This window comes from Madurella fahalii (assembly GCF_045866475.1).
Source record: "Madurella fahalii IFM 68171 DNA, scaffold_1, whole genome shotgun sequence".
NCBI classification, from domain to species: domain Eukaryota; kingdom Fungi; phylum Ascomycota; class Sordariomycetes; order Sordariales; genus Madurella; species Madurella fahalii.
In genome coordinates, this window is record NW_027263971.1 from 1068515 (window position 1) to 1084874 (window position 16360).

A 16360-nucleotide genomic window follows, 5' to 3' on the forward strand; every position below is an offset into this window, starting at 1 on the left:
GGCCTGTGCAAGTGCAGGGATGCAGGGGTGCATCTTCCAGGGGGGACACTTGGGTCAGCCTAAGGCAGGCCGACGTTTTTGCCGTGGCTTTGGCCGTGGAGCTGACGTCGTTCCCCCAAATTTTCTCCATGTTACCTTAAATTGCTAGTGTTTGGCAGGGGTAGCACGCGATGCAACTCCCCTCGAAACAAAAGTTGGTTCTTTTTTTCCCTGACGCCAACATCGCGTGGCTTGAAGGCCGTTTTTCTTCCGCTCGTTAGTCCACATTTATTTTAGATTCGTCGACGGCGTCTCTCGATGACGCAGTCAACAGCCACAAATCACAGGCACAATGGACGGTGACCCTGCCGTTGCGCCACAGCTCGATTCGTTCAGTCTAACCTTCCCCCTCCCCTACCGGGTCGCCTTCATCGTTATCCTGGGTGCGTACTCCATCCTAGATGACTCCAATGGCCTCCCTAACACTCTGCAGCCGTCTGGGGATGGGGTCTTAACCTCCACTTCCTACACATTCGCCGCATCGACGTGCCCTCCCTGATCCGCTATCCCGGCAGGTCAAACTCGTTGCAGCCGCCACACCACCACTCGACCTACCGCCTTGCCTCGTTCCTCTCCCTCACCTCCGGCCTCTCCATCCTCGCTTTCTGGGCCCTTACCCGCCGCGACCCGCAGCGCGTGATTGACTATGACTGGTTACCCATGACCAACCTGCTAGTTCTCGGCTTCCTGTTCACGATCCCCCTCCGCCGCCTATCCGTCTCCCACACCGGACGCAGTCGTCTCCTCTGGACATTACGCCGCATTAGCGTGGGGGGCCTAGCAGAGCAGAAGGATGGCAAGTTCGGGGATATATTGCTGGCCGACGTGCTCACGAGCTACGCTAAGATCCTGGCCGACCTGTTTGTCTGCCTCTGCATGTTCTTGACGCGCAACGGGTCTGCCACTGCCAGACCGGACCGCGGATGTGGTGGCGACGTGCTTGTGCCCATGATCATGGCAGTGCCCAGCGCGATCCGCTTGCGCCAGTGCCTAATCGAGTATGTGCGCGTGCGCCGTGCGCCGTACAGGGAGCATACGGGGTGGGGCGGGCAGCACCTGGCCAACGCGGCCAAGTATTCGACCGCGTTCCCCGTGATTGTCATTGGCGCGATGCTGAGGAATCAAAAAGAGGAGGGGGGGTCTACGGGACTGTACAAAGCATGGGTTGCAGCTTGTCTGCTCAATTCGCTATACAGTTTCTACTGGGACGTGGCCAAGGATTGGGACCTGACCCTCTTCTCAGAGGCACGCGAGCGAAATTCGCCCGAATATCCATTTGGGTTAAGAAGGACACTGCTTGTGCACAAAGCCGGAGTGTACTACGCAGTTATCGTGCTGGATCTGGTGCTGCGGTGTACGTGGATGATGAAGCTAAACTCAAGGATGGACCGGATCAGCGATTTTGAGAGCTCGATATTTGTCATCCAGTTCTTGGAGGTATTCAGGCGATGGGTTTGGATCTTCTTCCGGGTTGAAACGGAGTGGATCAGGAGTACTTCGATGGGGTTAGGGGTCGATGATATCCTGTTGGGTGATTTCCAGGGGGTCAAATACGCTGATGAGGACTGAGCGCAAGCTGGCTATGCTGAACGACGACATGTTACCGCGTCCAGTCTCATATAGCCATTCGATCCTACGCATACCATCGCCATATCTCTTCCGTCCGATCGTTGAAGGAACCGGCACCTGCCCGATTCAACTTGGAGAATCATCAACACACCGATTTTGCAAGACCGGCGTTTAACCTGACAAAACATATAGGGCGTGATTGGTTACCGAATTTCGATGTTTCCGCAAGATAACACCATTTCGCCACACGGCCACAGTTACCCAGTCCATTGGCGGACATAATAAATAATGCTGAAACAGAACCAACCATGTACCCCCCCCGCAAGCTTTTGGTCGAGGTTTAAACACTCTACCGTATAAGCTGCAACATGTGTAAGAGGGAAGACAAAGGTACCCTCGGACCAAAGCCAGGGAGTTTCCTCTCATCAAGCAGGGTCGACGTATCACTCCCAAATCTCTTCACAACTTCTCTGCACACGCTCGAAGCGTTTGAGCTGATAACATGGCAACAACCTTGCACCTGCCCAAGCCTATCCCGCGGCCGAACCACTCGTACGTAGGTCTGCATTCCAGTTACAACAATGTCACCTTCCATGGTAGCCAACCCGAGCCAGCCGTGAAAGGTGAGCACTCATCCACAACTATGCCTTGTCTAGGGTGTTGGCACTGATGCCAAGCCATCTTTCTCGAAGAATTAAGTCAACGCGATATTCAGAATAAGCCGTCACGGATGTGAATCGCAACGGCCGCCTGCCGGCCATGAGGATTACACCACAGCCGTGAACCCTCTGGGAACCAGGCACCATCTACCCATACCTTATCAAAGGTCAACCAAGGTGCAACAAATACCTGAACTTCCAGATAGGGGGCAAAGCCCCCCTCTGGGCCAGGGTAATTGGTGGATGACAAGATGATGTTCACTGATGTGACGTTCTGGCATGGAGGTCTCGATTAGGCAATGCTGTAGTGTTGATGAGGTTTAGTAAGGGATGCCACACGCCCCGTGCCGGCATGAGAGATGGTCACGCTGCTTAGCTAAAATGGGTTTGTGGATCACTATACCTAGTTGATTGGCGGGCAGGACGTGCAGAGGTATGGTGCCTGAAGGTATCGACAAGTTGGTCGAATAAGGGCCAAGATCAGGGAGATGAAGGATATCAAGTGAGCGACTTATTGACGGCGGCAGTGGTTGCATAGAATACTGCGGACGAACCATAATACGATCACCGGCAGGTCGCACCATCCACGGTCAGGACCAACGACCTCCGGCAGTTGACCGCGATCTACGAGCTAGATCGAATGCAGATTACTGTCATCTCGGCGCATTTTCCAAGCCATCCGGGACAATGGCCAGCGGTCGAGACCGGCATGCTTCAAGAGAGCCTTTGTGCTTGCTAATTCCAACAAAGAGGTTCCTCGCCCCGGATGACGAGGTTTTGGTAATGCCTCAAAGCCTTTGCCCGCATCGCGTGCTCCGGACAAAGAGTTTCCCGAAGCTGGCTTTGCTCGAATCGCCCCAGTAGGTAAGCCAGTCTGACAGTGGTACTTTTCTCTCCGAGCTCAATATCTCGAGCAGAGCAAGAAACAAACTTCATCCACCAGCAAACGGCACCGCTGAACTGTCGAAATGACTTCTGATCTGTCCCGCACACAGACCGATGTCTCGACCTTGTCGCTCGGGGCGGCGGGGACGGAGCCAGCGTCCCACCACACCCTCTCGCCGCCTTCACCCGGAGAGGTAGGGAGGTACGAAAGTAGGCCTCTGCCGCCCGTTCCAAACCAAAGGCACTCATTAGTGTCCACCCTCAGTAAGGAGATGAACGAGGCATTGGCCACTCCAGATGGTAGCATCTTCAATTACCGCCAGCCTGAGCCTAACCCTACTGAGTGGGAGAAAGGAGAGGCTGAGATTGCCGTCATCCTAGATAAGCAAGCATTCAGCAGCCCGAGGGAGAAGCCAAAACTCAGGACGACCAATCTTCCAACAACGCCGCCGAACCATGTCATATCTCCGCAGCCGAGGTCGTCGGTGCGGAAGGCAGAGCGAATGACTGGCCGATCTCACATTCCGGCACTCCGCGAGACACGTGCAACACTCCACAGACCCGACGAGAAGATCCATAGCATCATGGGCGGTCCTGGGGATATCGACCCGCAAGTAATCCGCCAGCAGGCGCAGATCCGCACAGCGAGACGTGAACAGCGCTACGAAACCGACGATACGTCTTCCACATCCCCACTCAGCATTACCAGCAGCGCCTACAGTCAGGGTACGGGGGCGGTAGTCTCCGAGTTAGAGTCTGCGGGCGCTGATGCAGAAGGGAGACTTCATTCTTCGGACTCGGGCTCGAACCATCCAAGTCCAACAGGAGCCAAAAACAGCAGCACGGCATCATCTTCTGTGCCTGAACCTCTTCGTATCGTCAAGTCCCCGGAACGCGGTCGGAATTCCCGGAAGAAGACGTCAAGGCCACCTGGGTACGACGAAGCGCCGCCATGGCTTGCGGATCATCCGAGTCCGAGAGCCAAGTACAACCCGGACCCGTACCATCAAGTGCAAGTAGAGCTCGCATGGGACGACAGACAAGCGGCCCGGAACTCGCCAAGAAGCGACGCCACCCCACCGGGGCTTCTGTACTCACGCTATTCCGTGTATTATACCAGAGACAATGCCCTTCCATCTAGCAGCAACGGCAGGCTCGGGAGAGCCTGTTATACCGAAGGAGACAGGACCTACCCCGTCAGCTCCAGGACGTTTGGTCGTCCGCACAGCTCCGTCCAGCCACCGTACTCCTCCGCCTCCTCATCTCCCGAAAGCGGAGCGCTCTGCGCCAAATTCGAGTACGACTGGTACAACATCAACAACCTCAACTTCCCTGCCATTGGCGCTCACGATACAGGCAGCTCCATCCCCAACAACGATACGAACATGGCCACCAGCCCAACTACTTCCAGTCGCTACCGCACCTCTTTCATAAACCTCAGTCCAGCCAGAGCCAGAGCCTTCTTTCGCCGCAGCGGAATTACCAGCAACCCACCGGCCACCCCAACGCCAACACCCACCTCAGTAGCCGCCTCCATACCAATCTATCACCAACACCCCCGCGCTATCCGCAGGACCAAATCCAAGACCAGCACCACTTCCCGCTTCTTCCCCTACCCCACCCGTTCCGAGTCCGTCTCCGCCCCGGTGTCCTACGCGAGCTTCCACTCGTCCGCCTCGTCAACAGCAACAGGGACAACAAAAGCCAGCAACAGCGTAGTGAAAGGGGGCATGTCCGCCCTCTCCGACCTGGTAGGTTTGTTCAACAAGAGCGTGATGAGCGCCAGTATCAGCGGGGACGAGAGGAGGCGGCAGAAGCTGAAGAGCAGCATACGCGTGCTGGCCGACGGGGCGCAAGTGTTTTCCCCTCCTGGTACTTTGGCCAGTGATTCTCCTTTGCGGTCGAGGCCGGAACCGGGGTCGGTTTCAGCCCCGGCGTCGGCTTCAGGGGAGACTGTGGGTGCGGGAGGGAGGAGTGGGAGAGGTACCAGGACTGCGGGGGGAAGCCCGGCCCCGGCAGGGTCAGAACAGGGTGGGAGGCGTTCCGGCGGGCTGAAGTGGAAGTGAGGAGTGAGAGTCTGCCCGGGAAAGGAAGTAATCAGAGGACAGCACGACGGCGGGTCACGTTTGCAGTAGAGAAGAGAGAGGAGACATTAGAGTGGAGGTACCGAACCGCCTGGTGCTCGAAATGGTCACACCTCGGTAGCAGTCTGCGGGTTCTGCTAGCATTTGCGTTGAACGGGCGCTGCCAACGCCTGTGTTGTAACGGCATAACGGAAACCGGTTTCTACATGGCGCCGCATTCTACCAGCGCCTGGACTGCCATGAGGGTTTGTCCAGCTTCACGATGCTCTGGTGACAAACCGGAGGCAACATGTTTGCGAGTTCTAACGTTCTGTAACTTCAGCTAAGCTCTTTCTTACACTTAGATATCAAGTTGACCACCTCGGACAGTAGTTAGTGTCCTTTCTTGGATGCAATCTTATCGCTTGTGAAATGCTCGCTGCAGAAGCATTGCATTGCCTTCTCCTTACGCACGGTTGAGCGGCAAGTCCGAAGTGGAAAGGACGAAGACGGAAGGGAAAGTGAGTGAAGCAAAAGATAAAAAAAGACAACGAGAAGTGGGAAAAGAGAAAGTTGACACTCTGATAAGTCCAACTTGAAGACTCGTGTAAGGTAAGCACTGGGCACCATTGGTATCTTATCGGGAGCCCTCCCTTGACGTCACAGCTAAGGTACGGTACACTACTGTAAGTATGAATGTACACGTACGTGCATACATTACCCCACATGCCACCCGACCCGGCCGAGGCCCAAACCCCTGAGCGCAGTGCCCCGCAGTGTCCCAACCATAGCCGTCGGGCTTTGTGATGCGATCGGCGCTCCTTATCCGATTCCTATGTGCGCCACGTCTACCCAAGAAGATGAACGGTTCCCTCGCCGTCGACGAACAAATCCTGGTACAAGTCGACCCGCCAGAACACGAGGAAGAAGCCCAGACGGTCGTCCAGAGCATACAAGACCCGCTAAGCTTTGAGGCGCCCCTCGAACAGCTTGCCGATCCCGACGGGGACGCCGAATTGTGCGCATCTGACCAAGAAGACGACGAAGGTTCCTACTACTGGGATGCGTCGACCATGGCGCCGCTCAACGCAGCCTCGGCGGTCAGTGCCATACTTTCTTCCCTACTAAACCCGCCGTTAAGCAACCCCAGCTCATGCGAACCAAGGCCGCCATTGTCCGGCTGAGGGCTTACACACCGCCGCCATTCCCGCTGTGGGACCGACTCCCGCTGAGCCGTCGCGCCGCCGTGCTGATGCTGCTGTACGCCAACCGGCGCGGCGACCTCCGGGTCGTCATCACGATGCGCGCCGCCAGCCTGCGCAGTTTCTCAGGGCACGCCGCGCTCCCAGGGGGCAAAGCCGACACGGTCGACGAGACACCTTGTAAACTTCCACCCCTCCCTCCCCATCCGCACCTCCGCTTATCGTTTCCACCCTGCCACCCATATACTAACCAGTCTGGCTGGTACATGAATATAACAGACCAAATCGCCCGCCGCGAAGCGTGGGAGGAGATCGGGCTGCCCATGGACGACGCCAAGATCCCGGCGCCGTTCCGCATCGAGCACCTCTGCTACCTGCCCATGAACCTGGCGCGCACCGAGCTGGTGGTGCGGCCGTGCGTGGCCCTGCTGCACACGACCGACCCGCCCGTCCCGACGAGCGGCGTCTCGTCGCCGCCCGCCCCGTCCCCGACGGCGGACGAGTCCCTCATCCCGCGCCTCGACGCCAAGGAGGTCGCCGCCGTCTTCTCGGCGCCGTTCCACAACTTCCTCAAGGCCGTCGACGAGCCGCCCCGGGACGGAGAGAGCCCGCCCCCCGAGGGGCAGTGGTACGAGGGGAGCTGGACCAAGTGGCATGATGAGCCGTGGCGGCTGCATTTCTTCTATGTGCCCGTGACAAACCAGAAGGTGATGAAGCCCAAGGTGAGAGACGGCGGGCTGGCGGCTCTGGATGAGGAAGGGGAGGAGACCGATAAGCACCCCGGACGGTATAAAGTGTGGGGGATGACGGCGAGGATCCTGGTCGATGCGGCGACGGTCGCGTACGGGGAGACGCCCGAGTTTGAGCATAGTACGCATTTTGGGGATGAGAGGATCATCGAGAGGCTGGACCAGATGGGGAGGTTGGGCGAGAAGAAGCGACGGGCGAGCGTTGTGAGCGGGGAAGGGTTGAAGAAGGTCAAGGAGGCCGTGGTCAAGGCCGTTGCTAATGCAACGGATACCAATGGGAACGGGGGGAAAATGAGCGGGGAGAGCAAGATGTAGGAAATTGCGGGTTTGTATGTATTGCGAGATTTGGTTGTACATGGGTTGGGTGCAGGCTTGACGGGTCGCCCCTCTCGCCTCAATACATCATACCAATGCTGCCGGTCAATGGCAGGCAGTCTCCTTGGTAGCAGGAGTCCGTCCGCCAAACAGCAAATACCCCAGTCCAGCGCCAACAGATACGGCAATCATGACCCATCCGTTGTAAGTCATGAAGATGAGCCTTTGTTTCTGTCAGGCCCACCTCGGCTTTGCGAGAATAATCAAGGGGAAAAAAAAGACTTACATGATCATAAATGCATAAAAGTTTTGGAAGCCATACAACACTGCCTTGATGACATGCGCCCGCCGCGTCACCTCATCCCGGGTTTGGCCTGTACGCAGCGCAAGGAATGGGGTGGTCTCAGTAACAGATTCTTCAGAAGGAGGTGATGGTGATCGGGGTGCTCATTTTCTTCTTAGCGAAGCCCTTCGCGATATCATCAAACTTGATGGATCTAGGCTACCGGGTAGGGGGTGTAGGTGAAAGAGGAAGCAGAAAATGGAACTCACGCGGTGCCGTCTCGGCCCTCTTGGACACGGCCGCCTCGTATCGCCGGATGCCCTCGCGAATGGCTTCGTAACCGGCGCAGATGGCAACGATGGCAATCAGGGAGATAATAAGGCTCATGGTGGAGGTGATTTGCCATTGGCGAAAGACGATGCAGAGGTTGTCAGTGGACCAGGTGAAGAGCATCTATCAATCATCTGTTATGAGTGGTTCGCAAAAGTGCAAGGAGAATCGGTGCATGGCTGACATTCATGCTGCACATGTGGCCGTCGTCGCTGCCACCACCATGGTCCATCCCGCCGTGGGATGAGTGATCCATCATGTGGTGATGATCGTGCGAAGAGTGGTCCATTGTGTTAGGCAGAGCCCCAAGGGGAGATGAGCAAGCTTGATGATGTGGTGGATGGTGCGGCCGGGCGATAGCGTGCGCGAGATATCAACTTTCCAAAGGAGCGACTAGTGGATTGGAACTAATGCTTTGCAAAGAGCTACGGCGTCACGGCAAGAGCTCGAGACAAAGTTGAAGACACGCTTCTAAAGCTGAATCGTCGCACCAGATGCTCGCAGATCGATCGCCCAGCAGCGCCCGTGCCTGCAGGCGGTCCGACCGCAATCGGACAAGGGTGCCTACCCCACCATCCCCCACCATTTCCGGGACAAGGGGCGTCATCGTTCCTACCCCTCGAACTCGGCAACTGTCAAACGGCGGGGTGGTTGTAGGCGGGGCATGCAACCGATCTGTCCATGGTTGTCCATGGATGGAAAGTCTTGAATTGGCTGCAGTAGTCAGCTGGTCGGCATCTGGGACAAAGGGTTGTAAGCTGGAAAGCGCCCTGTAAGGCTCCCACTCAATCAAGCAATCTACTGCGCCAGTGGGTTTTAAGTCGATATCCCGATGATATCCGACCTTCACTCTCGCATGATACACTACTGGCACCTAACCACAACCAGGAATATTCCCTCATCCGACCCCTAGTAATCTCATCATTCTGAGCCGGTCAGGACGATACCAATTGCTATGTCCTATTGACCTGACCCTGGCCATTCGAGAAACCCTATTGCACACAACTTCTTCGACGTCTCCAACGATGCTCGGTCCACCAGTAAACCTGCCCAAGTGGTATGCCATGACGGTGCCGACTGCTCATCGCAGCACTGGTTAACTTCCCCCTGGCAGGCTGAAAGAAAACTCCCACCTCCTGAAGCCGCCCATCAACAACTACTGCGTCTACAACGAAGACTTCACCGTCATGGTAGAACCCCCCACCTTTCTTCCTCTCTGTCTCTCTCTCTCTCTCTCCCTCACCAGTAATCCGGCAGTACTAAAGCAAAAGGCACCTCAAGATCGTCGGCGGCCCCAACGCCCGCACAGACTACCACATCAACCAGACGCCGGAATGGTTCTACCAGTACAAGGGCGCCATGCTCCTCAAGGTGGTCGACGAGGGCGACACCTTCCGGGACATTGTCATCGGCGAAGGGGAGATGTTCCTGCTGCCGCCCAACACGCCGCACAACCCGGTGCGCTTCGCCGACACGGTGGGCATCGTGCTGGAGCAGAAGCGGCCCGAGGGCTCCATCGACCGGATGCGGTGGTACTGCCAGGCCGAGAACGGCGGGTGCGGCGGCGTCGTGCACGAGGCCGCCTTCCACTGCACCGATCTGGGGACGCAGATCAAGGAGGCGGTGGAGAAGTTCAAGGGGGACGAGGGGCTCAGGACGTGCAAGAAGTGCGGGACCGTGGCGGATTGGTGTCCCAAGCCTGGGTCGATACGGGATCCAAACCTGGCGGCATGAATGGGAAGGTCGGGATTTTCTAGGAGATGATATGGATTTTAGGTGGTTTTTTTTCTCCTCTCTCTCCCTTTATCTACCGTATGTATTTCATGATCGAATATACAGATAAGAAGCCTACTACTACTACTACTACCACTGCTGCTGCTGCTGCTGCTGCTGCTGCTGCTGAGCTCATGTCTCGGCGTACTCATATGCGCCAGTCGATTCCTCGACAGAAACCTCCATCTTGGCCTCCTCCAGCTCCTTGCCGTCCACCCTGATGCCGGCGCGCATGACATCGCCCGGCACGACAGGACCGACGCCCTTGGGTGTGCCCGTCAGGATGATGTCGCCCGGCTCGAGCGTCATGACCTTGGAAATGTCGCTCAGGATCCGGGGGATCCGGAACAGCATCAGCTCGGTCGAGTCGTTCTGCTGCACCTTGCCGTTGACGCTGAGGTACAGCTCGATCTTGTGCGGGTCCGGGATGGCCGCCTTGCTGATGATGTTGCTCATGGGCAGGAACGTGTCGAAGCCCTTGCTGATGTCCCACGGGAGACCCTTCTTCTTAGCCTCGTTCTGCACATTGCGCGCCGTCATGTCGATGCTGAGCGCATAGCCTGATGCACTGTTAGCACCGAGTCCGTACTAGTCGTGGGTGCACAGTCAAACTCACTCTCTATCGCGTCCAGCGCCGCCTTCTCATCCTCCGAGTTGAAGTCCTTAAGCCGCTTGCCTAGGATCAGGGCGAGCTCGACCTCATAGTGCAAGTTGACGCCCCGCGGCCGGATCACCGGGCCCTCGCCCGGGAGCAGGATGGTCGAAGTCGGCTTCTGGAAGAAGAAGGGCTGCTTGGGCCGGGCGCTGTTGAGTTCGGTGATGTGGTCCCTGAATGCAAAGTTCATTTCAATATGCGGGCGCAATTCGGGCAAATGAGGCCCGAAGCAGAGTACAGCGCAAAAGGGGTCGGATGCACGTACGCATAATTGCGGCCAATGCAGACGACTTTACCAGCTCTCTTGAGCGACGCCATAGTAGCCATTCCACGTCTAATGAGCACCATTGTGGACGCCTTTCCCCGCGCCGGGTGACGGCACCTTTTTATATTTCCCGTATTATGCGGTATAGTGCCGTCCGGTTGGGGTCAAAATGGCGCGCAGCGTCGTAGATTGCCTACGTTGGTACCGTAACCACGACCAATCCCGCCGGCGGTAGAATGCGATCCGGCAAAGAGCTGCGCGGCAACTGGATGCCGCTTCCGATCGGCCAAGAGCAAGACAACGGTTATTGGGTTATCGTGTGGCTACGAATCCCGGTTTATGCAATTGGTATCGCCATTGTCTCAATCGAGAATGGAGCGCCCCCACTCTTTTCTATGACGAACAGAAATGTTAACTGTATAGAAGTATTCAATAGAATATACTGCCTGTCTGATAGGCGGGCATACAGTAACCGAAAAACCGGCAGCAAATTGTGGAATTCAAGGAAAGACGGAGCCATCATAACAATAGGCCATTTTCTGTTTAACTACCTAAGCCCCAGCTTTGACCTGAGCACAACATCTTCCAGTACGTAGACCGTCCACGTGTGCATGGAACACCAAGGCACCGTCCCCCTACGGGTTTTCTGAATCTAGGTGCTGATGAAAATCTGTTATCCCACCCCCGATTTCAATCGCCCGGCCTAAGGAACCCTCCGAATATCGACAATCATGTTGCCATTGCCCCAAGCCGGGGTCTGGCCCCTGACGGTCCCGTCGCCCCTAGTGCAGAGATCCATAATCTGTCCGGCCCCGCGAGCAACATTTTGGCTATAACGAAACAACGTCAGTTCAAATACGGTCCGGTGTAGACGCCTGTGAAGAAGCCCAACGTACCACGACGAACGCGTGCTATCGCCCCCGCCGAGTAGGCTGAGTCCGGTGATCTGCGTCTGGCCCCTCCTGCAGAACGATGTCCCAGAGACGCTGGCTACACATGCTTGCGCTCCAAGCGAGGCGAGGTAGTTTATGCATTCGGCGGCCTCACTGGCCTGGAAGGGTGTTGGTTAGCTCGCTGCTCAGGGTGCCATCGAGGCATGCTCAAGCGACATACCCGCGCAAGACTGCTTTCACCAAGGTCATCCCGGCAGTCAACGGCCCGCGGTTGCAGGGGATTGATATTTTCGCTGGCAGGTGCGGCAGCCGTCAGAGTGGCCAATGCTAGGAGGGAGAGAAGCTGAGCTTTCATGTTGACCATTGTGATGAAGGCTGAGTGAAGAGCTTGGAGCGTGTTGACCGATGAACATGAAATGGACTAGATAGACGATGGGAATGGCATCTCTTTATACTAGAAGTTCTACTATCAACGCATTGGTCATACCGCTATAAGCGTTCCAACTCATTAACAAAGTCACTCCGCCCCTCGCTTTCCCGCAAACATACGTATCACCCGATCTATCCGTAGTCCGAGCATTTCAGTGATTAAGCCAGTAAACATCTCTGCTTCTCAAGAATATGCGTACCGAATGATCCACTGCACCTCCGTATCGTGGCCAAAGCTGGCAAGCTCGCTCGCAGCCCGCTCCAACTAATTCCCAAGTTCTAGTGGGCCCATATATGCTGACCGGCACCTAACGAAAGAGGAAGCTGCTTGTAAGACTCGGTCGCTTGTGTCACGTGGGTTATACGATAGTTAATGACAAATTGGAGGATATTGTCGTATTGCCAGAAGCAGATTGGACCAGGAATGAGAGCTCGACGAACAGGGGGGAATAAGTGGTAGTGACTGAGCGTGATACTATGACACGTACTACACACCCACAATATCCTGCCGTCGAGGTTGCTTGTCTAATTACACTTAGGCGCCAAGACTGGTCTAATCGCAACATCTATGTCGTTAGCTGAATTAGGAACATGGAAGAAAAAAGTTCTTTCCTACGCAGTGCTGCGTTCAAATGGCACTTTGACGCTTCATCTCATCTAATCACAGGGTGCTCGGGTTTACCCTATACCGATGGGACCGCTGACTCGGCCGGCAACTGATACTAAAGGTTCTACACCTACACTAGCGAAGCCTTATTCGCATGCTCGGTTCCCGAGATGGACTGTGTAAGGTAATTAATACAGAGTAGTACCTGGTCGATTAAAATCCTCATTATGATGTTGATACCTGAATACCACATTCACCCTGGTGCAACCTCTATCAATCAATGCTTACGATAGAGGGAAACACCGGGTCTGTTTCCGTTTTCTGCTTGGGAGTACAAAGTGGGTCGACAATGCTGATGAGGTTGATAAGTTGCAGTACTCAAGCCGATGCAGCCCCAATGCATTCGCATGTAGGAAATGGCCCGCATTACGGGCTCGAACTGGACGGGGGAAAGCATCAGTCTTGACAGGTGCGTGCAAGGTTTTTTCAAGACGATCTTTTTGGGACCAGATGGGGCTAATGGTCAAGAGGGAATCACTCGAAACGGGGAGTGGCAAAGGCTTCTGTAGAGCAGCGTTAGCACCAAGGGTGATCGGAGACGAGCAGAGTGCTACTCGCAGTTATGGCAGATATCGCACAGTCTGCGATGCGACAAGTCATGCTCTAGCGCGCTAGCACTCCATTCCCAATCCGTTTGCGCTATGCTAGACAGGCAAGCAACTATCTTTCTAGTGTTTCTTAGAGCCGGGGGCTTTCTCAGCCAGAGCTGCTGCCACCATGGCTGGCATCAAGATAAAATGTGCCTGGAAATGCCGTTAGGAACATGAAAAGATTGAGGCGATGCGTTGATTAGGGGGGCTGCTCTGCGTGCCAGACAGGGCCAGAGCAGAATCACCTCACCGCAGCGAGGCACCGTAGTGCCCGTGCACCAAGGCCACTGGTCTACGTGCTGATTCAACTTATTCAGTCGGAGCTTTAGACGCGTTCAAGTTCACCGTGCTTCACTCCACCACCATGGGAGACGACAACCACGCAATGGTTAGCAGGTTCTTTGCGGGCGACATTTTGGAGAAGCCTGAAGTTCTCAGGTCCGATCACAAGTCCGCCGCGCAGGATTTCGACCGTAGGATGTTGTTTCTCTACAAGGCATTGTGCCGTCTTGACCTGGATTCGTTGCTGCCCACCCACCTTACAACACTGCCATATATTCGCATCCGTTGCCACGTCGAGGACGGTGCAGACCCCCCCACCTGTCAAACCCGCGACCTTGGACGACGGGATCCAGAATTGCAAGCGAATACAGCATCCCCCACGCGGTCTAAGGTCTTGTTACGACTGGGCTGAACACTTCGTCTTGTCCGCTCGCCAACTGCTCGAGAGAGGACGATCAGATTTTCGCCTGCGCGGGTAACTGGCAGCCGATCCCACCGCTTTTTTTTCTCCCATTAATCGTTTGTTAGCTTTTACAGCGATCCACATGAACGCTGCCTCCAGCTTGGCTACACCGTCGTGTTCGAAACAACCGGCCGCTGGGTCCCTTTCTGGAGCGGCGACGCCATCTTCGAGTATAAACCTGGCCACTGGGGCTGCGTTATCTCCGACCAAACATGCATCGTCGGCAAGGGGTTCAGCCAACAAGATGTTGGTGACTTCTTCTTCCGCAGCGAGCTGCTAGCCTGCGTCGGCCTCCTCCGCCGTCAGATGAACAAGACGTTGTGGGACTTCGGGCAGCATGAGTTTGTCGGTTGGGAGCTCGACGTGAAGGAGGGACCCATCAAGGTCGGTAGTACTCGAGCGCCCCTTCGGCTCGTTCGGATAACACTAACTAACCGGCACCCAACTACACAGGTGACTGTTGTCACTTTTACCCAAAAGCGAGCCCGCATCGTCCAAGCTTCCTGTGACCCATCTTCCGCCTCTCCGTCCCTCGATCTGGGCTTGCGGGCTTCATACCTCCTTGGGGACGGAAAGACTGACTACTCAGAGGATCGAGCTCGGAGCGTCTTGCGATGGCTACTTAACCCCGACGGGCTATCACCGCCGTTGTTTTTCGATGTCCAGAATTTGTCCCCGGGAAGGACCTAGGCCGGCTGTTGGAGAGAAGACTGCTGTGTGGCCATCGCCTGCCTAGCGGGAGCTCTGATGTGTCGCCATTGTCGCAGCTATACAGCTCTGCGACCGATTCGCACGAGAATAGTGTTACTAGCTTGGGTATGGGTGCTTGAGCAAGGGACCACGTACGTTTAAGGGGGGACAATGATAATGTAGCTTGGTGCTCATGCAATTGCTGGGCTAACTGGGCGCTTGCGCGGTATACCGTATGGTTCGGAATAAAGGCGCTCGGCTTTTCAGAGGTTAAGGGGCAAAGGGTATCATGTAGAATAATAATAAACTGCGATCAGATGCATGCCAAAGCGGCATGGATTGCTTCTTCTGGGCGCGACCGAAATGCGCTTTGCGGTTTTATGGATCCAATGCCTTGAGTGGTAGCTACCCAGAGCCCATCACGTCCACCCTATCCGTTTGCCAGGGATGTCGGACAGTCAATCCAGAACGGTCTCGATTGATCCCTCCAACAGCCGTAATCCTATTGCATAATACTTCTCCAGCTCCGTTCACTGCTTTCTCTTGCCTCAGTTCGAGTTAGCGTTGGCGGAATGGTCTATCCTTACGGGCGAGAACGATATTCCGTGATGGCGGAAGAGCATAGCCATTACCACCACTTACCAGTAGGCTGGCGACACACCTGGAAAAACCGCCACGCTTCGCTTCCGCTGACGTGGTAGCTGTTGATATAGGAACTCACAGCTTGGAGGCATGGATACAGCGGTGAATGCCAGGTACCGAGAAGCCCGCGTCGGAGCATGACTTGGCAGTCCGCAGCCTTAATGGTGCCTAGCACTCATCCGGCGCCCCCCGTATCGCGAGACGGCCCTCTGTAACACCCAATCGCACTATGCAGATAATTCTCAGGGGCAAGAACTGAGAACTGATGCCGATGATCCCCCCCAGACCGGGCTTGACGGACAACAAGGTACTCTCAACCCTCAGATGTTGATATGCGTGACACTAACCGTGGGGTAGTTGCCAGAGCCGCCTGCCATGTCTACCAGTCATTCAACCCAAACCTTGGACTTCCTTGCGGAGGCCGGCAAGACCACGACGGACGGTTCAGGATGTCACGTCTTCGCCCAGCTCGGAAGCGGTTACCGGGCGAAAGTTTGCGGTGCGGGACAAACAAGAGCAACCCCAGCCAGCCTAATCAGTAGGCGGACGCGGATAGGGGTTGGAAGCCGAGCCAGCCGATCCAATTGCCCGGCGCAGTATATCCTAAAGGCTTGCAACAACTCGAACCGCATGGTCTGAGTGAACACGAAGACGACGTCGAGTCGATGTTGAAGTGCTAGGCAGAGATGCAATCATTGGGCCACCGCACAGTTTGGGGGAAAGGGTGTTATGTAATAATAAGATGATCTATTGTACCTTCGCTGATGTCCCTGTTTGACCTCTTTGCCGATTGACCTCGTGGTGTTGTCCGGTGATGAATAGGAGGTTCGAAGCCAAAGGCAGTAGTAAAATGATAAATCAGCAACCCCTGGTCTGTTCCTACCATGCAACTGCTCCCACCTTTTACGGTTTTAGCC

The 16360-nt window shown here is 55.7% G+C and overlaps 8 protein-coding genes across 8 annotated transcripts; 5 read left to right on the plus strand and 3 right to left on the minus strand.

Annotated features, from left to right (window-relative positions):
• Nucleotides 1-331: 331 nt before the first annotated feature.
• ERD1 (protein-ER retention protein) lies at nt 332-1608 on the plus strand (the record flags this gene model as incomplete). The annotated part of the gene is made up of 2 exons (XM_071055740.1): nt 332-422; nt 473-1608. The coding sequence occupies 2 exons, from the start codon at nt 332-334 to the stop codon at nt 1606-1608; spliced, it is 1227 nt and encodes a 408-aa protein (XP_070911841.1).
• A 1627-nt stretch (nt 1609-3235) lies between these two features.
• Nucleotides 3236-5218, plus strand: MFIFM68171_00319 (uncharacterized protein; the record flags this gene model as incomplete). Its single annotated transcript, XM_071055741.1, has 1 exon — nt 3236-5218. The coding sequence occupies one exon, from the start codon at nt 3236-3238 to the stop codon at nt 5216-5218; it is 1983 nt and encodes a 660-aa protein (XP_070911842.1).
• Nucleotides 5219-6075: 857 nt separating this feature from the next.
• On the plus strand, nt 6076-7481 carry PCD1 (8-oxo-dGTP diphosphatase; the record flags this gene model as incomplete). Its single annotated transcript, XM_071055742.1, has 3 exons — nt 6076-6315; nt 6381-6597; nt 6697-7481. The coding sequence occupies 3 exons, from the start codon at nt 6076-6078 to the stop codon at nt 7479-7481; spliced, it is 1242 nt and encodes a 413-aa protein (XP_070911843.1).
• A 105-nt stretch (nt 7482-7586) lies between these two features.
• Nucleotides 7587-8383, minus strand: CTR2 (copper transpport protein; the record flags this gene model as incomplete). Its single annotated transcript, XM_071055743.1, has 4 exons — nt 7587-7704; nt 7768-7855; nt 8034-8217; nt 8279-8383. The coding sequence occupies 4 exons, from the start codon at nt 8381-8383 to the stop codon at nt 7587-7589; spliced, it is 495 nt and encodes a 164-aa protein (XP_070911844.1).
• Nucleotides 8384-9119: 736 nt separating this feature from the next.
• Nucleotides 9120-9828, plus strand: BNA1 (3-hydroxyanthranilic acid dioxygenase; the record flags this gene model as incomplete). Its single annotated transcript, XM_071055744.1, has 3 exons — nt 9120-9151; nt 9209-9284; nt 9376-9828. 3 exons carry the CDS (start codon nt 9120-9122, stop codon nt 9826-9828), a joined length of 561 nt encoding a protein of 186 aa, XP_070911845.1.
• A 171-nt stretch (nt 9829-9999) lies between these two features.
• Nucleotides 10000-10870, minus strand: MFIFM68171_00323 (Fumarylacetoacetase-like C-terminal domain-containing protein; the record flags this gene model as incomplete). Its single annotated transcript, XM_071055745.1, has 3 exons — nt 10000-10427; nt 10484-10695; nt 10788-10870. 3 exons carry the CDS (start codon nt 10868-10870, stop codon nt 10000-10002), a joined length of 723 nt encoding a protein of 240 aa, XP_070911846.1.
• Nucleotides 10871-11490: 620 nt separating this feature from the next.
• MFIFM68171_00324 (uncharacterized protein) lies at nt 11491-12044 on the minus strand (the record flags this gene model as incomplete). The annotated part of the gene is made up of 3 exons (XM_071055746.1): nt 11491-11617; nt 11684-11838; nt 11901-12044. The coding sequence occupies 3 exons, from the start codon at nt 12042-12044 to the stop codon at nt 11491-11493; spliced, it is 426 nt and encodes a 141-aa protein (XP_070911847.1).
• Nucleotides 12045-13730: 1686 nt separating this feature from the next.
• MFIFM68171_00325 (uncharacterized protein) lies at nt 13731-14801 on the plus strand (the record flags this gene model as incomplete). Its single annotated transcript, XM_071055747.1, has 4 exons — nt 13731-13888; nt 13947-14123; nt 14177-14495; nt 14565-14801. The coding sequence occupies 4 exons, from the start codon at nt 13731-13733 to the stop codon at nt 14799-14801; spliced, it is 891 nt and encodes a 296-aa protein (XP_070911848.1).
• Between the last annotated feature and the right edge of the window lie 1559 nt (nt 14802-16360).